At 46.9% G+C, this 25,225-nt stretch overlaps 6 protein-coding genes across 9 annotated transcripts; 3 read left to right on the top strand and 3 right to left on the bottom strand.

The window, feature by feature from the left end:
• The first annotated feature begins 1,466 nt into the window (after positions 1 to 1,466).
• On the top strand, positions 1,467 to 3,489 carry tm4sf4 (transmembrane 4 L six family member 4). Of its 2 annotated transcripts, XM_061297698.1 has the most exons (5): positions 1,470 to 1,807; positions 2,065 to 2,154; positions 2,255 to 2,400; positions 2,537 to 2,723; positions 3,085 to 3,489. In XM_061297698.1, the coding sequence occupies exons 1-5, from the start codon at positions 1,637 to 1,639 to the stop codon at positions 3,100 to 3,102; spliced, it is 612 nt and encodes a 203-aa protein (XP_061153682.1). In that variant the 5' UTR covers positions 1,470 to 1,636; the 3' UTR covers positions 3,103 to 3,489. The 2 variants fall into 2 exon arrangements, with proteins under 2 accessions (XP_061153683.1, XP_061153682.1); XM_061297699.1 differs by lacking the exon at positions 3,085 to 3,489 and having other exon boundaries at positions 1,467 to 1,807; positions 2,537 to 2,753.
• Positions 3,490 to 3,789: 300 nt separating this feature from the next.
• LOC133166553 (transmembrane protein 69-like) lies at positions 3,790 to 5,240 on the top strand. Its single transcript, XM_061296528.1, has 3 exons — positions 3,790 to 3,874; positions 4,199 to 4,243; positions 4,334 to 5,240. Exons 1-3 carry the CDS (start codon positions 3,851 to 3,853, stop codon positions 5,093 to 5,095), a joined length of 831 nt encoding a protein of 276 aa, XP_061152512.1. The 5' UTR covers positions 3,790 to 3,850; the 3' UTR covers positions 5,096 to 5,240.
• A 511-nt stretch (positions 5,241 to 5,751) lies between these two features.
• On the bottom strand, positions 5,752 to 10,766 carry LOC133166549 (mitochondrial adenyl nucleotide antiporter SLC25A24-like). The gene is made up of 10 exons (XM_061296522.1): positions 10,587 to 10,766; positions 9,119 to 9,245; positions 8,956 to 9,043; positions 8,631 to 8,742; positions 7,708 to 7,866; positions 7,472 to 7,624; positions 7,150 to 7,257; positions 6,800 to 6,967; positions 6,300 to 6,450; positions 5,752 to 6,231 (listed from the first exon to the last, which is right to left on the bottom strand). The coding sequence occupies exons 1-10, from the start codon at positions 10,764 to 10,766 to the stop codon at positions 6,050 to 6,052; spliced, it is 1,428 nt and encodes a 475-aa protein (XP_061152506.1). The 3' UTR covers positions 5,752 to 6,049.
• A 372-nt stretch (positions 10,767 to 11,138) lies between these two features.
• On the top strand, positions 11,139 to 16,828 carry fam102bb (family with sequence similarity 102 member Bb). 2 transcript variants are annotated; one of them, XM_061296523.1, is made up of 12 exons: positions 11,139 to 12,220; positions 12,295 to 12,644; positions 13,377 to 13,497; positions 13,612 to 13,641; positions 13,710 to 13,826; positions 14,025 to 14,071; positions 14,263 to 14,357; positions 14,465 to 14,566; positions 14,706 to 14,928; positions 15,254 to 15,390; positions 15,539 to 15,608; positions 16,164 to 16,828. In XM_061296523.1, exons 2-12 carry the CDS (start codon positions 12,499 to 12,501, stop codon positions 16,294 to 16,296), a joined length of 1,221 nt encoding a protein of 406 aa, XP_061152507.1. In that variant the 5' UTR covers positions 11,139 to 12,220; positions 12,295 to 12,498; the 3' UTR covers positions 16,297 to 16,828. The 2 variants fall into 2 exon arrangements, with proteins under 2 accessions (XP_061152507.1, XP_061152508.1); XM_061296524.1 differs by lacking the exon at positions 11,139 to 12,220 and having other exon boundaries at positions 15,830 to 16,828.
• On the bottom strand, positions 16,758 to 19,611 carry henmt1 (HEN methyltransferase 1). Of its 2 annotated transcripts, none has more exons than XM_061296526.1 (9): positions 19,459 to 19,611; positions 18,839 to 18,951; positions 18,584 to 18,718; positions 18,304 to 18,486; positions 17,840 to 18,017; positions 17,643 to 17,763; positions 17,356 to 17,485; positions 17,087 to 17,244; positions 16,758 to 16,989 (listed from the first exon to the last, which is right to left on the bottom strand). In XM_061296526.1, the coding sequence occupies exons 1-9, from the start codon at positions 19,459 to 19,461 to the stop codon at positions 16,901 to 16,903; spliced, it is 1,110 nt and encodes a 369-aa protein (XP_061152510.1). In that variant the 5' UTR covers positions 19,462 to 19,611; the 3' UTR covers positions 16,758 to 16,900. The 2 variants fall into 2 exon arrangements, with proteins under 2 accessions (XP_061152510.1, XP_061152509.1); XM_061296525.1 differs by having other exon boundaries at positions 19,107 to 19,610.
• Positions 19,612 to 19,652: 41 nt separating this feature from the next.
• On the bottom strand, positions 19,653 to 24,845 carry LOC133166547 (fibronectin type III domain-containing protein 7-like). Its single transcript, XM_061296520.1, has 14 exons — positions 24,560 to 24,845; positions 24,409 to 24,424; positions 23,975 to 24,232; positions 23,569 to 23,829; positions 22,821 to 23,081; positions 22,485 to 22,748; positions 22,164 to 22,418; positions 21,836 to 22,093; positions 21,288 to 21,542; positions 20,962 to 21,216; positions 20,547 to 20,807; positions 20,433 to 20,462; positions 20,285 to 20,320; positions 19,653 to 20,164 (listed from the first exon to the last, which is right to left on the bottom strand). The coding sequence occupies exons 1-13, from the start codon at positions 24,611 to 24,613 to the stop codon at positions 20,286 to 20,288; spliced, it is 2,463 nt and encodes an 820-aa protein (XP_061152504.1). The 5' UTR covers positions 24,614 to 24,845; the 3' UTR covers positions 19,653 to 20,164; position 20,285.
• Between the last annotated feature and the right edge of the window lie 380 nt (positions 24,846 to 25,225).

Below are 25,225 nucleotides of genomic sequence, written 5' to 3'. Positions count from 1 at the left end.
TTTGTCAGTGGGTCTCCAGCGGACAAAAGGTCACTCACTACATGACCTCAAATGTCGGCATGTCAGAAAGCTGAAACACTCACGGAGCGCAGTTATGCACTTTACAATTAGGGCTTTACAATTGCCTCGTAATCCCAATTGGAATGCACCACAGGCACAGGCCACAGCCACAGGGACAGGGACAGGCACAGGCACAGGCACAGGCACAGGCACAGGCACAGGCACAGGCACAGGCACAGGCACAGGCACAGGCACAGGCACAGCCACGCTCCCCCGATTCCCATGCATACATTGGACCGACGGCGTGTGTCAAACATTCATGGTCCTAGCTGCAAAGCGCCAGGAAAGGGACTTAAACGATTGCATACATGCGCTTTCCCGTAATTATGCCATGAGTCACATAACTAATGCCAAACTTGTCTGATCTCATACATTCTTAGGCCCTTGCTCACTGATAATGGCAGGATGGTGACATGTAACCTGTCATGTCTGTGTGGCAAAGACCAAAAACTTGCTACAGACCACCATGGACGCCAGTTTACACACAAACACGCAGACAGCAGATCAGCACATGACTATTCATTGGTTGTCGAAACAATAGGAGGTTTTTGTTCATTTTCATTGTCCAGCAGCCAGAAGAAGAAAGATTGCTTTTACTCAGAGTATGAGCTATGATAGCCAGACCATTTGCACATGAAGCAATGTCATATAACTAGGACTATAAATTTGTATGTAGTTCCACAGAACCATTTTTCATGAACAAATAAAACAAAAAATTATATATATATATATATATATATATATATATACAGAGAGAGAGAGATCTATCTAAATAGATCTATCTATCTATCTATCTATCTATCTATCTATCTATCTATCTATCTATCTATCTATCTATCTATCTATCTATCTATCTATCTATCTATCTATCTATCTATCTATCTGGATTTGTAGCAAAATAGGCGGTTCGTGCAGGGATAAATAGCATCATATGTTTTATAGATCGAATTTGCTAATTATGCCACATAGTTTGCAAAGGGGATGATGTATTGTGTTAAAGTTTAATACGACTTGGACGTCTCACTTGAATCAATAGGCTTGATAATATTCATATCGTATTTGATAGGCCAGACAAATGTCATTTTTATCTTTTGGTGACTCACCAAAGCTAGCCCTGCTTCATCGATCAAATGTCTTTGTCGTCCTACCGAACCCAAAAACAAATGGTAGAACATTAACCACAGTATCGTCACTTGGGTTTCTACACACACACACACACACACACACACACACACAGACAGTGCCCTGCCTCAGTGTGTTTTTGCATGAAAGCAGCAGCCAGCCCAGTGAATGCACGCACGCCTGTTTGCTTTATTGCAGCCTGTACTTGTAAAAATGTGAGGTCACCAAAAAAGCTAGGCGGGCGGGGCACGGGGCACCTATAAAGGCTGAGCACTCGCATCCTCCATCCTGTCTTGTAGTCTACATGGTGACAGATGTCATTTGAAAAGCTGCAGAAACTGCTGGGTTTGCCTTTTTTCCCCCAATCCGGTTGCTCTTGTACAAAACGTTTGAACGTTGTTTGAGGTGAAGGTTCACTTGAAATTTGGTTCGGCCAACGACGAGGACGACGACAATGTGCTCCGGGGGCTTTGCCAAGTGTCTGGGGATCACGCTGCTGCCCCTGGCAATTGTGTGTGTGCTGTGCAACACCCTTCTCTTCTTCCCTGGTGGAAAGATTGTAGAAAGGGAGCACATCACCCAAGAGGTATGGTACTTTGGAGGGATTTTTGGCTCCGGCATTTTGGTAAGTTTCTTTTCTTGACGCCGATCCACTCACTCGTACAGTTTACGTGACAATTGAGCTTCAACTTTTCTCACCATTCATTGATGTGACTGATGGCTATTGTCTGTATTCAGGGTTTCATTTGGTTATGTCCAATAGTCTTGCTGAAAACCTTTTTTTCCCCTTTCACGACATTTCTCATGGTGAATACTTGGTTGTTTGCATCTAAACTACTCAAATGTGTCATTTTTATTATTTTTTTTCCGGATTGACGGCAGATGATTTTCCCGGCCCTGGTCTTCCTCGGTCTGAAGAACAATGACTGCTGCGGTTGCTGTGGCAATGAGAGTTGCGGGAGGAGGTTTGCGGTGTGGTGTTTCATCTCTCCATTCTCATCCATACGTAGAAATATAGCGGTAGTCATTCTGGAAAAGTCCAATGGCCCTTCTCCCGTACCTCTCCTGGTAGATGTTGAGTTCCATCCTGTTTGCGGCCGTCGGTGTCGTAGGAGCCGCTTACTCGGTCATCGTTTCGGCCGTGGCCGTAAACCACGGACCCCGATGTCTGGCTCTATTCAACAGCACGCAAGCGTGGACGTATCCCTTCAGCGACGGGTAGGACGAAAACCATACGAAGCTCACAATTGAGTGTAAAAGCGTATATTACAACATAGACATGTACTACGTATGAATGTCGTCCACACCCAGATGACATTGGATGCATCTCCTTTTCTTCTTTTGTCATCTGCAGTGATTATCTGAGCAACTCAAGCATGTGGTCAACCTGTTTGGAGCCAGTTGGTGTGGTGTCATGGCATCTGTGGCTGTTCTGTATTCTGCTGCTCATGGCTTTAATCCAGATGGCCCTGTGTGCCTTGCAGGTGATAAACGGGCTGTTGGGAGCCCTGTGCGGGGACTGCTGTGGATGCTGTGCTGGGGTAAATCCCTTGTAATATAGTACACTGGAGCAGAGGTGGCCCGGTCTGGTCCTGGACAAGCCCTATTCAGCCTGAGTGAAATGAGCAGCTCATCTGCAAGCTTTTCGGAAGCATCCTGATCATGCCAATCAGGTGGGAGGGAGGGAGGGAAACATCTGAAACAGGAAGAGTGAGGTCTTTCAAAGACCACACTTGGGCCACTCTGCACCAGACAATTCGTATATGTTTGAGAGGATTGTAAGATTTCTAGTACCCCATTTCATTGCTATTCACATACTTCATCCGGATAACAGCACTGTGTGTTTTCTTCTTGAGACGTTTGTTTATCTATTTATCTATTTGTTTCATCGGTGTATTTCAGAATGATGGAGCTGTGTGAGCATTACTCGTCAGCTGGGATCACCTCACCTTTTGGCAGCATTTTTTTCTCTATTCTATTTTTAGAAAAAGGATTTGGACAATTAGAGCAACTTGACTACAGAGTAATGTACACGACAAAACACTGGTAAAATGACTTTTGGTTGGTTGGACTGATGTGTGTTTTTATAGTCACTTTTGCTGTCTATTGGAATTATTGCAATATCACGGATATTTTCAAACACTGAATAAAGCATTTTGTCACAATCACCAAACAGAGTGAGTGACCTACCGAATGATTCCTAGAGGAAACTTGGTATGGACTGTTCTCTTTTGGTCATGGTTTGATCATCCTTTGTGGTCTTGCTTCCAAAGTAATTTGCACGAAATAAATATTTAACATGAAATATTTGCATCGGTTCATACTCAAATGGGGAGGGAGTAATACCTTTGTGACATAGAGAATGAAAAATGTATAAGTAGGCAGAATATTTTGATCCAGGTTTATCAAGAAATGTTTACTTTTATTATTTTTTTAATACTTCAAATGTGAGCAAAATAGCCAATCATACCAAAGCAAAAATCATATTTTCTACAAAATCTGAATGAATACATTTTCGTAAGTCTTTACTTTATTAATGCTCGTGTCGGTAGTTTTTCTTCGTTATTTTGGGCGGAACTTTGCTTTCAACAACCTGTTTGACACGGACGTTTTTGACGGCGGCGTGTTCGTGTCACCAAAACCGAGCACCCTTGATGCTCGTCATAATATGAACTTTTTGGCTCTGTCAGAGGTAATTTTGTGATTCTTAATGCTAGTACTGTTTTCACTTTGTATGAACCAATTCAGAACTGATGAAAATGCGCCATTGTGTATTGTCAAGTCGTTTAGAAAACGCAGGATTTGTTTTAAATTTGCATAAAGTCCGCACGTCAACTTGATTTAAAAAAAAAAATGCAAATTGAGAATATATCAATCTTTTGACACGCCGTCTTATTTAGTCTTGATGTTTAAACTCATTTCTTTCTCAATTACCTTTTTGCATTCATATATTTTTACATGAGCTAAATTGTGCATATTCAACCCAATGAGTGAATCTGTGTCCATCTTTCTCTAGATGCTCTCTGTTTGGTTTCGAAAAAGCACCCTCACTGCCCAGAAGGTAGATATTTGTGATAACACGTCTGTGTTTATGACCACGGTGAATTCATTGAAACGTTAGTCAAATGTTTCCCCGCATATCTTTTCTCAGCTGTCGCACGTGGCTCGCCGCCCACCACAATGTTGGCCATGGTCACTTGTCAAGTTTACCGATGCTGGATCAGGCCATCAACGTGCCAGCCTGGCCTCCTTAGCACGGTGTGGACTTTCCCGGGACGAATATTGTCCTGGTGCGTTTGCGCTTTCCTCGAGGACACCATTTCACGCAGTGGCTTTTCGGGCCATGAAAGGATACTTCCACTCATCGGTTGTGAGCCTGAAGAAGCGACAGCAGCCCGAAGCTCCTCCTCGAGAGCTGGACCTGCTGCGCTATGACATGAAGGACTTGTGGAAGAGCCCCAAAGCGGCTCTGTGGCTAGGCTTTGCGGGACTGATCCCCTTTGTTGCCCCTCCTCTCGTCATGGGCGTGACTGAAAGTTACCTTCCCGACTTTGCCTACGCTCAGTTGGCCTACAGCGTCTCCATCGTTTCTTTCCTGGGCGGCGCTCGCTGGGGCTACGCCCTCCCCGAGAGCAGCCCGGCCAAACCCGACTGGATCAACTTGAGCAACAGTGTGGTTCCTTCACTCTTGGCCTGGGTTACCATGCTCCTGGCTGAGAGCATTGTTCCTGCAATGACTATGGTTATTATGGCGCTGGGAATCTCACTTCACTACGATCTGTCTCTGCTGCCCACTTACCCGAGCTGGTTCAAAGCCCTGCGCGCCGTCTTGAGCGTCGTGGCGTTTCTTTCCCTCATGGGCACACTCGTTGCACGTGGAATGTACCCGGAGAAAAGCTTTTTTTCAGACTGAGAAACAGCCTTGGCGCGTAAGAGTTGTGCAAAATGTTTGTCTGTCATTGTCGAGTTCAAAGACAAATGGCCCTCCAATGTGAACATACGGTGCATTTGAAATCCAATCGATGGAATCGACGAACGAAATAAACGATCGACCGAAATCACTGAGCTCAGAGTTTTTCATCAGCCTATTTTCAATTTCAGAGCATTGAAGTCAACAACGTTGCCACCGTTCCGTCTGCAACGGATGGATCCGACAACTCGGGAAGAGTGACGTGAATGAGGTAAAGCGCATGATGTAAGATGCAATCTGGAGTAATGGCTTCCTAAAGCTCAAGCGCACCCTGTAATAACCTTCAGCTTCAGTCAAGCCCTTTCATTTGTTAACTTTCATAATCCTGCATTGCGTGACGGCAACATCTAAATCGCATCCAATAGACGAGTGATTACCAAAAATATTGGACGTAACCGTGGGCTTTCTTCTGGACACTTGGAATAGAATCGATCTTTATTGTCATTGTCACGTGTACAACGAGATTAAAAGTGCCGACCGACCAGTGCACCTGCTAAAATGGAAGAAATACGAGCTAAAGGTCGATACAAACTAAAAACCACACAAAAGAACATGCGCACTTGAGTTAATATAATACCTCCAATGACCGACCACAAGTGTGTACTGAACTGTTTTTATTCCTGTGTTTATTTGTTGACGTAAACATCTACCAAGTAAGGGAGAGAAAGGCAAACTCGTGTAGGGGGAAAAAATACTTTAGGCACAATGATTTTCGAGACGGTCCTGATTGATGACCAACAAATACGTATCATCAACTAACATTTGAAACTCAGCCGTGCTTTGCCCGGAGTCTGGGTTGGAACCCCGACTGAATAGCGAGCCAGAATTGGAGAAAGGTATGACAATATGAAGAAAGTGGGGTGTCCATTTGCGGATAATCAATCATCGTCTCTTGTCCTACTTCTGTATACCGAGGCCCGAGCGCATATATTCGTACACCACGTAGCTGATACTGACAGCTGGCAGCACCTTCATGAAGTTGGGCAAGATGCCGCGGTAAAGTCCAAAGAATCCTTCTTTCTCCAAAATCGTCTTCACCATCTCTTTCATCTGCAATTGTCGCGCACCCTCCACAGAGGCTGCATGAGCAAAAGTCTTCCGTTGAGTTATGAAATCATTGTGAGACCGTATGAAGAGTTGACGTTACCTTGAGCCTGCATCCTGGTACGGACCAGAGCCAAGGGGTAGCTGGCCAGCTGGCCACAAGTACTGGAGAGGGTGCCGCAGCCCAGCAGCACCAACACACCCGGGTTGGCTGTGTTTTTGCCATAGCGGGACAACCACAAGTTCTTCAAGCTCTAGTGAGAAAATGGTGGGTGAGAAGAAGGTTGGCAAAACCAAGGACTGGTGTGCTGTGGTGTGCTGTGGTGTGCTGTGCTGTGCTGTGCTGTGCTGTGGTGTGCTGTGGTGTGCTGTGGTGTGCTGTGGTGTGCTGTGGTGTGCTGTGGGTGTGCTGTGGGTGTGCTGTGGGTGTGCTGTGGGTGTGCTGTGGGTGTGCTGTGGGTGTGCTGTGGGTGTGCTGTGGGTGTGCTGTGGGTGTGCTGTGGTGTGCTGTGGTGTGCTGTGGTGTGCTGTGGTGTGCTGTGGTGTGCTGTGGTGTGCTGTGGTGTGCTGTGGTGTGCTGTGGTGTGCTGTGGTGTGGCTCACCTCATAAACAGCCAGATCGATCCCAGCATAGGGAATGATGCCCAGAATATTAGGAAGATAGCCCTTGTAGAATGCCTTCAGGCCTTCTCTTTTGAAGATTTGTTTGGCGCAGTCCGCCATTCCCGAGTATTGGCCCGTCTTCCTCAGGGTTAGCCTGGTCTTCATCACCTAAAAGGACAAAGTTGAACGAAAGAAGCATCCCAAAATCCATCCATTTATCCATCCATCCATCCCACTTTCCGAGCCGCCGCATTCCACATCCAACAAAATCAAATGCATAGTAAAGGGCAAACAATGGCCCGTTTGTATTGAAAATTGAAATCCAGTGCAAACAATCTGACGGAGCTCACCTCCATAGGGTAGATGGCCGTTTGGGCCGTTGCTCCAGCAAGCGATCCCGCAATGAATCTCTCGTGCGCCTTGATCTTGCCTGGTTCGCTGGACAGCATCTTCTTGTACTAGTCGGACACAATATAAGAAGAAAAATAGATGGGATTGGACAGACACTATCAAAAAGCCCAAAGACTCCTTTTTGGCTGAAGCGACACCATTAGGCTCGGCAGACGCGATGGAAAAAAGACTCATTTCTGGCTGAACCTGCTGGACGCAAGTCAATTCTCTGGGAAACTAGCTCCCACCAACCACAACATTCAGTCTTCAGCGATTTGTTACCTTTTCGTAGGCCATGAATTTAATGGCGGTTTCTGGGGCGATCTTGAGGACGTTAATACCATTTCCTCGCCATAAAGACGCCAAGCCTCCTTCCTTCAACATTTGCTTGAAGCCATCCACCAGGTTGATGTTGTTGCTCTTTGACGCATGGACCTGCACATCAAGAGTCATGGATGAAAGGATTGCGACACGGTGGACGCGATCCAACGAGCGAGCGAACGAACGTGCGGACAGACCTGCATGAAGACCTTCATTCTGTCCAGGGGGGCGGTACCCGTACGGGACACTGCCCCCGCCATGGCCCCCGCAGACAGCTGCTTCCACCACAAACCTGTCGTCTTCTCCTCTTCTGTAAATTCATCTGGGATGGTCAGGCTGTCGCCTATGTCCAGCACCTGGACGTTTGGGGTTAGAATTGAAGCCATTTCTCCAGAGTTTGACATCATCAACCATTTCAAGGGACATACGAAGTTGCTGCTGCTGCCGCTGAGGGCAAATGACAAGCGTGCAAGTTGAAGAACCTACCATATCCACCTCCAGCTCATAAATGGCCCCATCATCATCATAAAAATCAAGAAAAAACTGTTGCTGCTGTTGCTGCTGCCGCCGAGGCTGCAGCAGAGCCATTGCTGTCTCAAAAGGTCCAAAAGTTGTTGCTTTTCTGGATCCTTTCCACGGCTAAAAGGAGCTTGCCGCCGGGTCAGACAAAGCGCTTCTTCCCAAAGAGAGAAATGCCGAGGGGTGAGAGTGAATGCCTTTGCATGCTATTGCTTGGTGCTTCAATCTTTGCGTCTCCACTGACTTGCTCTCTCTTGTTCTGTCCCAATCCCCTTGATGACCTAATCCCTCGGGCCAGATTTAAATTGCCAAGATTAGCAAGAACGCTTTTATTTACGGTCGTGTCATTGAAGAGCGGCAGCCAAGCTCGGAGCTTAGGCCATCCATCGACGACAACCTGCTGTGCGATAGATGATTCAAAGCCTATTTTTTAGGGAGAGCGTATTCGGAGGACGTTCCGCCCAGCCTCAAGATACGGAAACCATAGTCAATCAATGACAACGGGATGGCATTGATGGATGCATGTATTGCTCAATGTGAGAAAACCGGAGAACCCGGTGGTGAATATGTCGACATTTTGAGTGGAAATTTGCAGACATACCGTAGTGTGTTTCCAATATCGGACAACCTCCTCAAGGTTGGTGGCTGTGGTCAACAGGAAATGTTTCCTCCATTCATTCCAGTCCACAGTCATCGTGCCATCGACGTCAATACTGTGCAAAAGGTCATTCGGTACCAGTTCCACTTTTGCAATTAGAAAGAAATAGGATCCATTGTAATGTCTTTGATATTGCCTGCTTCATAGTGGCGAGTGATTGGGAGTCTCGAAAGAGAATCTCATCTGTCCGTGCGTGTGTGTTTATTTGGAGAAATGTATTCGCATGACTACTTCCCCAATGTCGGTCTGGTACATGCTGAAAAAATACCTCTTAAGAATCTTCTCCGCTTCGTCCTTGCCGACGTCCAGCCCGATATCTGCGAGGGCCTGCTTGATCTCCATGCAGTCAATTTGACCTGTCGAGACAAAACGTCAACCCTGCAGCCAAATGACGCCGCTTTTACCGTGACGGCCCGAAACCTTCACTTTACCATCATTGTTTTTGTCTAAGCTCTTGAAGGTCAGTTGTAACTTCTTCTCGTGTTCCTTCAGGTACTTGGAGAATTCGTTGAAGTCGAGTCCTTCGTCTTGGTCTTGGTCTCCAGAGGAAATGATTTTCTTAAAGGAACAGAAGATATTATTGGTCCAAAGTAGTACTTCGAACAAATCTGAAACTTCAAAAGTATAAAGACATAGTCGCAACATGAAGACGTCTGTATATAGGTCATATAGCCCCACCTAGTGGTGACAATAAATCTCAGCTTGTAACTGCGGTACCCCGTCCGGGGGTCACTTGGTACCGGGCTGCCCAGAAAATACATCAATAAATTTGATCAATTAATTCAGGTCAAGACGCTCGTCCCGGTCACGTGACAGGTTTCCCCAGTTGAGCCCGCAAAAATGAGCAAGAATTTATTCTGAAAAATGTGGCGATTCTCTCCCAATTACATCCGTCGGTCCAGCTGACACAAGTTAATTCGGGTCAAGAAGCTCGTCCCCCCCAGTCGAGCCCGCGAAGCTAGCAAAAATGAGCAAGAAACAGAGATGTTTGGAAAGGGAAACAAAGCCAATGGGAAGAAGACGAAGAAGAAGAGGCTACGACTTGGAAGAAAAGGAAAGCCGTATTTTAAAGAAAGTCCTACTTCAAATATGGCTTTATCGCCGCCACAGGTGACTGACGCGGCAAGCAAGCAAGCCCACGCTGCATAATGTGTGGCGGGCGGCGACAGAGGCAAGAAAGCCTTCCCATGTGCTTGGGCACATGGAGAGCAATTAAGCATCCTGTATCCAAAGACAAAGCTTAACCACTCGGGCTGTCATTGTCTCCGATTGTGAGAAACAAGCTCAGTGCTCCCACTAATTCAACGGAATGGTGAGTTTTATTTGCATGTCGTTTATACTTGTCTTTATCCCCGTCGTATCATTCGTTTTATTTCATATGTATTATAAATGTATGATTGATTTATTCATCTAAATGTATGATTGATTTATTCATCTAAAGGCCGGTCCGCAAAATATTTGACACGTAACCGGTCCGTGGCGCAATAAAGGTTGGGGACCACTGCACGACGGCATCAAGCCCATTGCACGACTCCAAGTGAAACATGGTCAGACAGAAGAGCCGCCGGCCGGCCTCAAGACGTTGATCATGCATATTTTGTGACCGCTCTGCAAAGCGTGTGGCAAGATCTGACGATGCCCCATGACACCATTTCTGACTTGACCACAGGTCATGACTACCAAGCGGAAAGTTACTTTATGTGGACTTTTACAACCCGCTTCAGGAAATTGGGGGCTATGAAATTCCTCTCTGAGAGATAATTTGAGTTACCGTCAAAGTTACAAGCAGTATGTCAATACAATACTCCTTCCTTCCTTCCCTTAGCGTCTGCAGTCAGTCAGTCAGTCAGTCAACGAGGACTGTGTTGTGCATTTCTGACATGTTATCAATCCAATTACCTGAGCCGCTCCTTTCCTGGTACGGATGCCCATTGCAGCCAGGCCTGCCTTCAGTTCCGACACATCCACTTTCCCATCCTTGTTTGCGTCGAGTTTGGCAAAGAGCTCCTCGTATATTTTGGGGCTCTCCGCCGCGCACTGGCACTCCGTTAAAAACATTTTTGCAACTATTTGATACATCGTTTGCTTGACAAACGGAAACAATCTTCAGCTCTGTCAGCTATGGTATAGCGAATCCACTCCTGTGGTCGCCGCTGCTTCTGGTTTCGGTTCCGTGTCAGTTCGGATGGATCGGATTTCCGCAATGTCGCGCGCCGAACCGACACAACACACGTCGACTTGGAGATGCTTGCATGAAGTAGATGATCAAATTGTTGTTGTTTTTAGGAATGAGCGAGAGGTGGTTAGGAGACTTTAGACAGACGCGCCCGACTTTTCCTCGGAGACCTCCTCTTTTTACGGACTCACGGGAGGCAGAGACACACCCTTCCTTCAGCATTATCTGCGCCCTCACATACTGCACAGTGCTGGGGGCGAGCTCTGAGAGTCCTGTTTCTGTTGCTATTTGAATACATTGATTGTGTGAAATCTAAAGGCGCATTTACATCACTCCAAAATATTCCCGTCAAGTTCAAGAAACGACAAATGTCAACTTTTTCAACATTCAACTAAAAATCCCACGAAATACTCCTCATCCATTCGACATTCAACCTAAGAGATTCACATTGTTGGAACGATTTTTAACATATCAGAAATCTCATTAACTCCCCAAAAATGTCAACATTTTTATCGTAAACTAACAAATCGCACAATGTCCATCCCATCCGTTCCCAATGATAGATTGTTGCCATTTGAAAATGTCAACATTCACCGAATTCATGATGTGAACTGAGCAAACCGTTTTGGTGCGGTCTCTTTAAATGCAAATAGAGGTACTTTACATCCCGCCCCCTCCAAGCTGCAAGATGTGCACCTCCCTTTCCGGTCGGACATATTTGTAGTTTTTTTTTCTGGGGTTTTTTCTTTTTCTCGTAAACGTGTCAAAATGACCCGAACTATCCAGAGGGGGTCTTTTCCCTTTGGTTTGTCCTATGAGATGTCTCAACAGCAAGTCACTTATTGATTAGACAGCAAAGAAAATGTAGATTTAAATAATGTGACCAATCTTGGCAATGGTGACGGCAATGATGCAATTAGACTTCTTTTGTGCGTGCATGTAAATTGACAATCATATCTCGCCTCGTCCATTGGCTATAGGGCCAGCCCTGAGTATGCTGTAATTTGAGAAATCCTGACTTGATAACTCCACTGTTTTCAAGCTTTTTTAAAAAAAATATTATCTCTGGCGTACATCTGGAAACTTTAATAAGCCCTTGCTATTTGTGCAGTATTTCCATAACGTGTTTGCCCTTTCAATGTAGTGCTATGTACTGTGTTTTGTGGAATACATTGTACTAAATTTGACATCATCTGGAAGGCTAAATGATTCACAGAATTAGCTGGAAAATAAATCAAGTCTCAATAATATGTATATCCGTTTTATTTGTGTTACAATTATTTTGTCTTTCCAATTTCGCGGACCACCTGCAATACTGCCACGGACCACTGGAGGGCTTGGAGCGCCTGATCTAAATGTATGTTATAGTAGTACTTCTAACCGCCAAGTGTCGACATTTTGGATTAGAGTAACTCTATTTTATTTTGAAAGGTAAACTAGGAAGCGCTCGCTCGGTGTGCCGTGCCTTGGCGTCTGTCGTGAGCGCTGGGAGAGCAGCAGTAGCAGGCCAGGCAGCAGCTTCCCCATCTTCCCTCCCATCGTCCCTCCCGCAACACATCAATGTGGTGATTACCTGTGTGCCCAATGGACGTCGGACGACATTAAACATCCATCTCAAGACTGTCGAGCCCGTGCATGGATTTAATGATGACGAAAAAGAAGAAATTCAAATTTAAGGTGGATTTTGAGCTGGACGAGCTTTCGTCGGTTCCATTTGTCAATGGAGTCCTTTTCTGTAAAGTCAGACTCCTGGACGGCGGATTTTCCGAGGAGTCTTCGAGGTGAGCGTCATTCTTGCTGCCGCTGCTGCTGCTTGCTGAGCGCGGCATTGGAGTGGACTTGTTTGGATTGATACCAACGAGACGAGACGTTGCCCAGTTCAATCAAATGTTCCCGATAGCAACTCGTTCGATGGAAACGGCTTCCTCGCCAAAGACACCTTATGTCACGAGGCTTAAATGTAAATAAGCAAGATGTAGGTAGGCGTTATGTAAGTGCTACTTAAGATGACAGCTTAACCCTCTGCTGGCAGAAGCAAAACTAACCATAGCAAAATTCATCATCGAAAAAGAGTTCTCAACAAGAACCCATCCCTACATCTGATGTAGTTCACGCACGCGCGCACACAAACGCTTCTTTTGTAGCATCGAATTAGCACAATTGACAGTACAGTGACTTGTCATTTTTCATTTATTGCACACTGCTAATATTGATTCTAATTTTTAAAAAAAAGAAGAAAAAACTCTTTCCACACATTATTGGATTGTTTTTTTTTCTTCAAAAAAGATGCGTTTTCACTAAGAGTCAAATGGTTATGTCATTATCAGAATATCTGGGAAAATTTTTGAGCGATGAAATTCACACAGCCCTAGCGCTGGCCTTCTTGTTCATACATATATATGAAGAGCTAAGAATAGCAGGTTTGAATAGTTGATGGGGGGGGTATTCATACGTATAATGTGCACAGGCTCCAAATCTGACTTAACGCTGATATGTTTGATTTCGTCACACAGGGAAGCGGTCCAAGCCAATAGTGTACGGTGGAGGAAGAGGTTCTCTTTTCCCTGTAAAATGAATGCCAGTGCTGGGACCGGTGTACTGGACCCCTGCGTGTGCCGCGTATCAGTCAGAAAGGTACTTGATTTATATGGCGGTAGCGCTGTGTCTTTTTGGAGAACATTGGAGTGCACAAATAGAGACCGACCGGTACATATCTGTCGTACTGAATACGTGTTTCTGTTTGTATAGGAGCTGAAGGGGGGGAAAGCGTATGCAAAGGTAAACTAATAGTGTCAATTAAAGCATATGGTTATTTAGCCCGCTAAATGACTTTGGTCCACCTACAGCTGGGTTTTGCAGATCTGAATTTATCCGAGTTTGCCGGCTCGGGAAGCACGACCCGCAGATGTCTGCTGGAGGGTTACGATACGAGAAATACTCGGCAAGATAACTCCATTCTTAAGGTAAGGTCGATGGTCTCCGGCTGGCTTGTTGGACTGGCACGGACGCACGCACGGACGGACGCACGCACGGACGGACGGGACAAAGCATCATTTCTTTTCCAAATGTCAACAACTTTTCCTGTTTGTCATCTCGCGCCCGCCGCTGCCGTTCGATATCCCAGGCAGGCCTGACGCCTGTAACATTTTTGGGGCTTGCAGGTTATCATCAGTACCCAGCTTATGTCAGGAGATCCCTGTTTCAAAACGTAAGTATCCCCAACTTTTTTCCCCCGGTGCTTGCGTCTGAGCCAAGCGCACAACCATTGACTGCGGTCAATATTCAACTCACTAACTGTAGGACCAGGTCCATTTAGCCCCCCCCCCCAGCATTCTGAATGTCTTTGTCACCATGCGTTAGCTGACAAGTTAAAAGCTCTTTCGTCGTCGTCATCATCAGCCCACCTTCCACAGCCACCGTATTTGGCATCCAAGGTGACGGAGACAGCCTGCTGGAGGAGAGAAGGGGAGGCGACTCGCAAAAGAACTCTTGCGGTGGGTGAGCCAAATGGCGCCCGCAATCGCAATATTGCCATCCTTCCGAAAAGGTCCGTCACGGGCCAATTAGCTAATAGAGGGTTGACATTTTTGAATTTTTGCAGCATATACAGAGAGTCGAGACGTCAAGTGTTCTGTCGACGATCTCGGCGCCTCTGGCCACTCGCGAACTTCCAGCTACGCCAGCCAACAGTCCAAACTCTCAGGTGAAAAAACATCCGCATTTCAATTCTCCTTGACATCTTTTCAGTGTGATGGGTCATCTCAATATTGTCAAGCAAGCTAGCTAGCATGCACGCCGCATGTCCAAGCAGAGGAGATTGCAACGTTTCCTCTCCGTTTCAGGCTACAGTACAGGCCATTCCCGCTCATCCAGCATGTCCGACTACGGTCACCGTCGGAACCATTCGGTGGGAAGCGCCTCGACGGGCATCGGCAGCATCCCGGAACCAAGTGAGGACAGAGAGTCCAGAACGTGTCCCGCTCTGCCTGAACATCCGCCGTCCGCCACCGACTCCAGCGTGACTTCTCCGGTCCGAAGCGCCTCGTCCTGCGAGCGGCTGAACAGGTTACCTTTGACCTTTTCATTGACTGCGAGCAACTGCTAACCCCCTATAACCAGATAGATAGCTAGATAGATAGATCTATATTTATATACACAAGAAACGGAAGATAGTGGGACGTGATGTGCTTTCATTAAAAGATGACATGCTGTCTCAGCAACACTATTTCATGCTAAAAATACCTTTGACTCCTGAACAAACCAAGTCCCGACAGCCTAGTGAAATGTTTTACTGGAAGAATAAAAATAGCCATTTATGTGAAAGCGAGCGAGCGTCCGATGCAATTTGTGCATCGAAGCGGGAAATGACTTCCGCCTATTCCGTCGGCAGGCATCCGGTCAAGCAAGACTCCATGGAGTCTCAGCTAAAGAGAATGGACGATACTCGAGTGGATGCTGACGACGTGGTGGAAAAAATCCTCCAAAGCCAAGACTTCACACCTGACCATCTCGACTCTAGTACGGAAGGTAACGAACGTGCAACAACACGATTGCCTTTTTTTCCTCTGGCTCAATTTGCATCCATAGCAACCACAAAGTCACCTGACTTACTTACTAGCTTGCGTATAAAGAAAGCCGCCTTTCTCCCTCCCTCCTTCGCCTTGTTTCCTTTCAGAGGAGGGCTTACGGCTCTTTGTTGGGCCTGGAGGAAGTACAGCTCTCGGAAGCCATCACCTTCCTACCAGGTTAGCCATTTTTGCTCATTCGAGAATCATCTCCGCCTTCTTACACCTTCTTAAACAATTCCAAAATGTGTTCTGCGTTGTCAAGCCATGATGTTTACAAAAGGGATTTAACAGAAGCTAAGCATGGAAGAATTGTGACAAGTTGGATTGCTTGGCCTGAGGTGTGGTAACGTTCTCCCAAATGAACAAGATTTGTCTTATTGTGTCTCATCCCACTGCAGGGTTGGTGCAGGCGCATACGAGCAAGTGGTGATAAAGCGTTAAACTGGATTAGCTCCCCCCAAAACACACACACACAGGCAGGCAGGGTTGTGACCATATCAGTCTTCTTTCTGCCATATATTGCTGATGTTGTGTTTGGTGCACAGCGAGTGGCAGACGTCACATGAGCGCCTCCTTGTGTTCTCATTCTGACCAACCACACTTTATATGTAGTACAAATGGCAATTGAACGAGTGAGAAAAAAGACGTAGTCCACTTCCCATGGAGGTCATATCCGAGTGTAGTGTTTACAGTATTGAGCGTGATGATTTGCACCGTTCTATTTCTTTCCAGATTCGATTTGGTGTACTTTCTTCTCATGAGCCCGCTGAAGAAGCAGTACACAACCCGAATGGCTGTTTTTTATTTCAGTGTCGGGCATCGTTTTAATGTCGTGTTAAAAATGCCAAGAGAACATTGTGTTTGATGTACGTAGTTTCCAAAACATGTGGTCAACTCCCTCATTTGACGTAGTTAGTATCTGTCGATGGTGTGCCTGGCAAAGGTGCAAGGGTGGCTAATTAACATGTTGTTGCAAACATGGTTGGTTGCTTGCTTCCTCTCTTCTGTGAAGTTGTCGTCTCTATTCAAATGTGACTTGGATGTTTATGTGGTGATGTAGTGCGCTGTTAAAACTCCAGTGGTTACGCTTTCCTTTCAGAGATGTGTTGTTTCCTTCGAGCGACACTCTGTTCCAACATCGCATCCCATTCAAGAAAGAAGGTGCAAATGTCAACGTCATCTCGTTCTAGCGAGGACAAAATAGGAATGACATGGCTTTCACTTTTTTCAGGGAACGGGATGCCATTGCTAGTTGTTTTTAATGTTCATACATACTGCCGAAGAGAATGAAGTTCTTTTCAAATGACGCGTACCTTACACTGTTGAATAAAAGCTCCAAAAAAAAAAAAAAAAACCCCTTTGCGGTGTACAGCTTTATTTATTCTTCTTACGTCCTTGGCATCCTCTCATCAGAAACCATATGCGTAGCTGATCCCACTCGCCAACTGAGTGGCCGCTAACTACTAACCCTAACCCACCACCCAGTGTTCCTCTCGCACGTAGCTGCTCTCTGCATAGCCGCTGTCGAGCAGGTCATTAGGGCCTTCATCTCCGAGGTCTACAAAGACAGCGGGACCAGCCACCACAGGGTGTGAAAACAACGTCAATGCGCTCAGAGAGAGAGAGAGAGAGAGAGAGAGGGCAACGGTCGCTACCTCGTTCCTGACTGCAGATAATGACGGCAGAGCGCAGGCCATTCATCTTGATTTGGGGATCATCTGTGACCAGTTGACTGAGATTTGCCACACTTGCACTCATTTCACGTAATTTGGGGCAGCGATTCCACAGTAAAAGTAGGGGAACAGCCACGTGCCTGAGGAAGAGGGAACAAACTGCCGTCTGTTTGCTTGACCTACAATGGAGGCAGCCCGATCCAAGGTCGCGGCCAGCAGGATGACCTTCCTGGAATACGTCACACACACACCTGTGTAATGTGAGACACTGCGGTTCTTGATCATTTGTCCAGAAGATCTCTTCAAAGGCTCCTCCTCCTCCTCCTCCTTCTTGCTTCCCTTTCTCCTCCACTGGATTTGCCTCCTCCTGATCCCCTTGGGCTGAATCAGTTTTAACATGAGAGATACTGACAAACCTGCTTTTGGCCATCATAAAACAACAAAGCTGAGTTACTGAAATAACTGAAGTTCATATTGGAAAGGAAAGGATTGTTAGGAGTCCAAGGTGTGTGTGCGTGTGTGTGTCAGTGACTCTTACCCGTCGTCATCTTTTCCAGCCATTCATTTTTCATCTTTTCCGCCCAGTACAGCAATTCACTAACCAGGGTCTTGCGCAGAATGTTGTGATCGCGCAGACTGGGATAAGTTACATTGTAAACCTAATCAAGAAACACATTGACATCGGCGCCATGTTGCTCGAGCAAATTGGAGCATGAAACCTTCTCGTCTACTCGCCTGCAAATACGGGAATGCGTCTTCTGCACTGTCACTTAACGCGTCCGCCGTGGCGGCGAGCCTGTCAAAGACAGCAATCTGGGTGCAGAAGCCAATGGTCTGCTCTTGGCCCGGGGGAGCTTGTCCTACACCGCTGAACTTGGCTTTGTAGCCAAACTTTGAGCATACATTCTGGGACCTGGAAACAAACCCCTATTTCAGCTCTTCTTGCCCACTCATTGAAAATAGCACAATCATCCATCCCATCCATCACTTCAGCAATGGAGTGCTATGCGAGAGAACTCGTCTTCAAGTAGTGGCCTCAGACATCTCAAATACTAGCAGGGCAGGGCAGGGCAGGGCATGTCACTGTTCACCGGTGGCTGGGAGAAACCACGGACTAGGCACCGACGGGACTGGGTTTTCATCTGTCGGCATGATGGTCATTATGGTCGGATGGACACGAAATGAAAGAAAGAACTTACCAGGATTGGAACTCCTCTCTGCTCCACTCAAACTTGTGGTCACTGTGCCTGAAAGGTGACGTTAAAGGAAAAAGCTGGTTGAAGTCCAAATTTGGTGTGCTGATGATCACTGTTTGCGGAGCCATGTAGCCAAAGAGCACCTCACAGAAACGATTCAAATCATCAAGTGGGAGGTGCTCAATACTGTACACATCCAAGGAGGGAGGGAAGGAAGGAAGGAAGGAAGAAAGAAAATGAGCACAGTTACGCATCTATCTGCATTGTGTCCAAAACGCCTTACAGCTCAATGGCGGTGGCTAAATCATATCCTTTGAAGCGAGCATCTTTTTGTGTGACACAGCCCTGGTACAGCTGCACGCACAGTTGATTCCAAGTTGGCTGCAGATAGTCACTTGCTAGAGGAGCCAGTCCATGCCTGCACAAGGTCATCATTGACGTCACCAAACGGATATGCAAGTGTTGAGTGAGTGAGTGAGTGAGCCTTCTTTTGTCACTTGTCAAATGCCGGTCCGGCCTGTTTTAAGCGCACACTTACATCTTTCTTCTCAGCTTGTGCCCATTGAGGTCCACTCCGACCAACAATTCAAGATGACGATGAAAGCGGAGCTTTTGAAGAAGGCTGCACTCAGCGCAACCCAAGTCCACCACCTACACGAAATACGGAAAGGCAGAAAAGATGCGCTCATGTAGACGGACGGACTCGATCTTGTTGTCGTGGAAATTCAATTCTAGAACAATCGCTCTTAGGCCACAAGTTCAACTCTGAGTTCATTACTAGCAGCAGGTGCTGCCCAAAATCGGACCTTTTGGGGCTTATTCTTCCTGACAAAGTCAACGACAAATTCATGTCTCTGCCTGTGAAGCGACGGTTTGAACCACGGATTCATTTCCCCTCGCTGTTTTGGGAGATCGATTGATTACTCCCTCCCGGCTGCAACTGCCGGACGGATTAGAAAATGTTATTGCTCTCCTAACGCGAGGTGGCGATGTTGGCTGTGAATGATCTGGTTTATGTTTTGGTTTTCAAAGAGGAAAACGGATCAAATCAAATGACATTGACGCCGTAGGCGGAAGGAATAAACATTGATTTGAGCCAACTACGTAAAACCGGACGGACGTCAGAAAAAGAAAAAGAAAAAAAAAAGTCCAGCCAACCATCCGATTTCGGAGTGACGGCGTCGCCGGGCGGCCATATTGGGACAGAACGTTGACGGTTTGTCTGGTAAACGTCAGCGATGTCGTCACTTTACTGCGAACTTGAAAAGGATGAAAACCATTGAATTAAAAAATAAATACATAAATAAAGTAGATCTTTGTGAGACCTGAGCTTGTGGCAAAAATATTACAAATACTGGGGAATTCATTTATTCTCAGAAATACGCACTGGGTGTGGAAAACCCAAGTGACATTTCAAAGCGTTTAAATCATCCTGAGAAAGACAGTATACAATTTGACAGTAACAAAGGCACTCATTATTCTTCATGTTCAGACTCAGGAGGCTTCCTACTTGGTACAATGACTATAAATTTACTTTGTATGGATGGGTTGCCGAAGGAAGGAAGGAGGGAGGGAGGGAGGGAAGGAAGGAAGGACAGTCGTTAAGCGCACATCACTGACCAAATCAGAAACGTAGCCAAACACACGTGACATGTTTCCTTTTTACACTTCTAATAACCTAAGCCTTGGCAAAGAAGAAGCCTTACAGGAAGGAGCCTCTCAATCACCTCAGGAAGGTACTAACAAATGAAAGCAACGATAAGGTGCCTTCCCAACTGGCTGAGAAGATGGACCCAAACATGGAGGGGATGATGCAGATGGACGATGAGTTTACAGCAGGACAGTTGCATCGTATGACAGCAGGCTGCGGATATAAAATGGATACACTCACACGACAGCGTTTTCAATGTCAAGCTTTTGTGAGTTGCTTCTGTTTTGATAGCATGCAAACTTGTGTCGCATATATATTTACTACACCACTTACGTTACTGATCCAGACTTCTCTTGCCTCTGTAAATCACTGCAAGAACATGGATTTGATTGAGAACTTTTCTTAAAATAGCAAAACCGTGATGAGTGGATTTGACAGTATGACGTCATGATTTCCAATTTGACAAAAAAAAGACACTAACCTGTGCCAATATCACTTTCGGTGCAAGTGACTGAAAGACAAGAAATAATAGACAATCAGCCCAAACGTTTGCTCTTTCTCCATTGAATTTCAGGAGAGTGTGCCTCCTGAATACCTGAATAAAGCCTCTGAGTGCAAAATGAGACTTGGCTTCCTTCTGGCGTCAATGGGGCAACCACGACGTGATAAGCGTCTCCACATTGGACGTCTGCAATATCGCAGCTGCTCTCTCCCGCAGAGGTGGTGCAGTTGTAGGAGTTGTTGCTACCCGTGAGTTGGGCTACGTAACGGTGCTCGCTGCCAGTGGTGCGCCAGTGCAGCCGCAAACTGTTGCCAGACATCTTGTACACCCGTACGCCTGATGGACAGCATGCACCTGACAGGCAGACAGACAGACAGACAGACAGACCGGACAGACAGACAGACCGGACAGACAGACAGACCGGACAGACAGACAGCCAAAGAGGGCCGTGAGCAGCAATGGTACGTATCCGAACCTAGCTGCGTTCAGAAAGTGGCTGGTGACTGACTGGAGGAGAAGCCCTGATAGGTGCAGTTGACACTGCGTCCGCTGTGGCTGAAAGCCTCCATGGTGACTGTGTAGTTTGTGCCACAAGTGATGCAGCCCATGAGACAGTGGTAGTCTCGGGTGTGGCAGCTTGCGTGACCGCGCGGCGATGTCAACGTCGTCACAAACGTGGAAGCGCCTTTAGCGTCAGACCACGACACATTGGTCATGGCCTGAGTCACCTGGTGCACAGTGGGACTGGCCGGACAACAGGGTTCTGTGCAATGGAGTACGGTCCCGTTAAATCAGCCCAACGAGCGGCAGCCCTTTTTCTTTTTCATCCTTCACCTGTTTCCAGCCTTTCCCAGTAGCTGGGTAAACTCTGTCCGACGGCGCCGGTGGCTGTGGCGCTGACCTGGTAGACGGATCCGCAGGGCAGACCTGCGATGTCACAGCTGTTTCCACTAGCCGTGCAGGTGTGCACGCCATCTTCTCCCACAGCGCTCACACTGTAATTGGCAGCACGATTGGTTGCGGTCCAGCTGACGCTGACGCAGGACGAGTTCTTCGGAACCAGACGGATATCGGTGGGCGCGCAGGGGGCTGGCCGAGAGAACGAGAAAGGCAGGATACCCAGGAGTGATTGTCTTCAAACATTGACTCTGACAGTAGGTCCAATCATATATACATCCATTTTTAGGAGATACACTTTACGGGAGGGCTTCCTGAAACTACAAGCCATTCCAAATATGCGGAACCAGTAGAAGTCATGGGTGCATTCACACATGATTGGATCTTCATTCTCGGATGGCGCTTATGCTCTTGCCTGTCTGCGTCTGTGGTGTGAGTATGTCATTTGGCATTTGGCATGACAGCCGCTCATGTGCTCTTCTTACCTGTGTCTTTGGTGTGACTTTTGCATTTGGGATTACAGCCGCTCAAGTCATTGCAGGGTGTCACCAGCACACTGTAGGTACTGTCACAGCTCAGGTCAGAGAGGGCGCACACCGGCGCCGTGTCGTTGCACAGGACGACTCGCCAAAGATCCGCCGCCCGGGTCTCGTACAGATCTGCTCCCCGAGACGCCGTCCACGTGATCTCCAGAGTGTCCGTACTCACCGGGGAGACGGACACGTCCTCTGGACAACAGGGCACTGAAAAGGCCAAAGGGCTTGAGCCAAAGCGCCAGAGACCGACCGAGCGAGCGGGCGAGCTTCCGCTTACGGGTGGTGTGGTTGACGCTAGGGCCCGGAGGACTGGAGCCGGCGTGGTTGTAGGCAAACACGTACATGTGGAACATGTAGCCACATTGGCAGCGGTAGGTGCAGTTGTGGCTGGTAGTGTTGCAAGTCTCCTCGCCGCCGTCGCCCGTCTTCACGTAGGCCGTGTAGTTCTCCGCGTACGGCTCCGGAGCCCAGGACAGCGTGCAGTTTCCTTCCACGGACTCCACCAAAGATAAAGATTTGGGTGGGCAGGGGACTGGCAAGTAAGAAGGTTCAAAAGGTTTTCAAGAGTTGGTGACAAAGGGAGAATGTGGCGACTCACAGGTAATGAACTCCACGTGACTCGAAGGGTAGCCGGGTCCTGCGTCGTTGGATGCCGTCACCTGGATAACGTGCACCTCTCCGCACGTGACCGGCGAGAGGACGCAAGGGCTGGATGAGGCGCTACAAGTGAGGTTCTGGCTGCTCATCACACGGTACTCAACGCTGCCATGAAGCTCCCGCTTGATTTCCCAGGACACGGACAGCGCGGCTTGCTCGCCGATGGTCGCCACGGCGACTTGGACGGAATCCGGCGTCGGAGGTCCTGCGAACCAAAGGCGATCAGACTGTCGATGACGTACAGGAGCAAACGTGACAGACCAAAGTGCTTCCTTACGTGTCGTCTGGTTGACGTACAAACTGGCCTCTCCCTTTCGTTGTTGCGCATCCCAGCCGTAGCCCATGACGGTGAAGAGGGCGCCGGCGTCAAGTCCGGACACTGTCAGATTGGTGCCGCTCGTGTTCTGCTTGACGGTGGTGTTGGAGAAATCCTCGTACAGGATGACGGTGTACTGGACGGCACCGCCCATCGGGTTCCAGGATATCAAAATGCTGTCGTTGCTGGGAGAAGAAGTGATGGGCTGAAGAGGGGGCAAAACTGTGAAGGAGAGAGGAGAAAACCTGGCTCAAATGTTTCCGCAGCATTTGCTACAGCAGTGCTTGCCTTGAGTCATTGTGCACGGCTTTGGAAAAGTACAGCCAATGGGTCGGCCCAAGATAGGTTTCCAAGGCACATGTTATGATTCCGATCAGCCTTTGGCTTTTGGGCCTCGGGCAACTCACGCAGCCTAGAACTGAAGTCGGTGATAACGCTGCTGCTCGTGGATGAGGTGTGCTCCCTTGAGACTGCAGATGTGTGCTCCGTGCTGAATACAAGGCTTTGTGTTTTTGAGAGAGAGCTCAGCTAAAGTTACCAGGTCCCTGCTCGTCATATTTCTCGTACGATGTATCGAGTGAGCGCGATGGTGCTATCAGACAATAGAGATGAGAACGGGGTGTGACGTGACCCTTTTTGTTTGACGCGGAATACCAGCCGCCGCTTTCTGGCGAGAAGGCTTCCCACCCACACGCTGGGAAAAGTGTACCTGTCATTCCGGTCACAGAGGGAGACGGCTGGCTGCGACCTCCGTCGTTCCCCGCCATGATGCTCAACGTATACTCGGTGTAGGGCGTGAGGGAAATGATCTCAGCTGGGGAGGACGAAATTGTGTCCTCCCTAAAAAACCCCGCTGAGTTCTGGACACGTACAATGTAATGAGTGGCTCCTGTAACCGAGTTGAATTCAACCATTAACGTTTGGCTATCCTTTGGCTTGACTGTCTGGATGGGATCCATCACCTCGGGAGCTGAAATATGACAAACACTTTCATTAGGTTGGGACATTTTCTTTCATTGGTAGCATTTTAGGAAGCACATCCCTTTTGCTTCTAATGATCACGATTATAGAGTCAAGCAAAAAAAAAAAAATACCAACCCATGTGCTCATCTGACCTGTTAATGACCAAACAGTTGTAATGTTCAGCGGGTCTTGGTTAACATCCAAAGGTTGAAGAGTGAAGACATAGATGTTGTTGGGGGACAGAGAGTTGACGGTGCCCATCACCGTGTTTCCACCAAATTGGACAAAAGCAATGACATCTTGCGAGCCATCTAGGGACACGCTGATCAGGTAGGAGCTGGCTCCGGGATAGCTGTCCCATCGGAGAGTTACGCTCCTGGATGTCTCTGCGAACGCTGATGCTGTGAACGCTGAGAGAGAGCGAGAGAGAGAGAGAGCGAGAGCGAGAAGGACAAACACATTTGCCAAAATGCCACACAGCAGTATTGTATTGTAAGACGCACTTTATGTTGTTACATATCATTGGTGCTACGTACACCAATGCCAAAAGAAAGAATTACGTTCAAAAAAGAATCAAATCCCATACCCGTTTCAGCTGAAACCTGTAAATTCCAATGAGAAAAATGAATACGCTTTCTTTCAACCAATTTATGTGAACATCTGTAAGTACATAACTCTCATTTTTGTTTTTTGACCTTTTATCAACATTTTTAGGGAATAAAAAGACATTTTCTTACCTGTGTGTATATACACACCAAGATGAAAGCAACCAAACCTTTCAGTGCACCCATTCTTCAAAATGACTTTTTTTTTTTCTGTTACCACTCTCTCCCCTATGATTCGATTAAAAACTCAGTCGGAACGGTTTCACCCTTTTTTAAGACGAATCTGGTATCTGTCTGGGTTGTAATACATACACCAAGACACGCCTTTTTAGCATGCGGTCCAATCAAAGCAAAGCAGAAACATGACAAAGAAACAGACTGTACCTGCTATAATAATAATAATATTAATATTAATAATATGATTACTGCTAATACTACTACTACTATTACTACTAGTACTACTACTACTATTACTACTAGTACTACTACTACTACTATTATTATTATTATTTTATTATTATTATTATTACAGCAGGTACAGTTGGTTTGATGAAAAAGAATGACAGGCTCTGGCGACCCCTAACGGGACAAGCCGAAAGGAAGTGGAGGAAGAATCTATAATAAAAATTGATCAGAATGCTATTCATAATGAAATATTAATATGGACATCAATAGAACAAAGCAAAATACTATATACACGTCAAACGCAATTTTCTCTCTGTGAGGGGCCGCAAGCCTGAGACCGGAAGTTTAACCGGAAATCGTAATGTTTAGCCTCATGCGCCACTCGCATCAGAC

This window comes from Syngnathus typhle, linkage group LG14 (genome assembly GCF_033458585.1).
Source record: "Syngnathus typhle isolate RoL2023-S1 ecotype Sweden linkage group LG14, RoL_Styp_1.0, whole genome shotgun sequence".
Taxonomy (NCBI): Eukaryota; Metazoa; Chordata; class Actinopteri; order Syngnathiformes; family Syngnathidae; genus Syngnathus; species Syngnathus typhle.
This window is presented reverse-complemented; position numbering and strand designations above follow the sequence as displayed.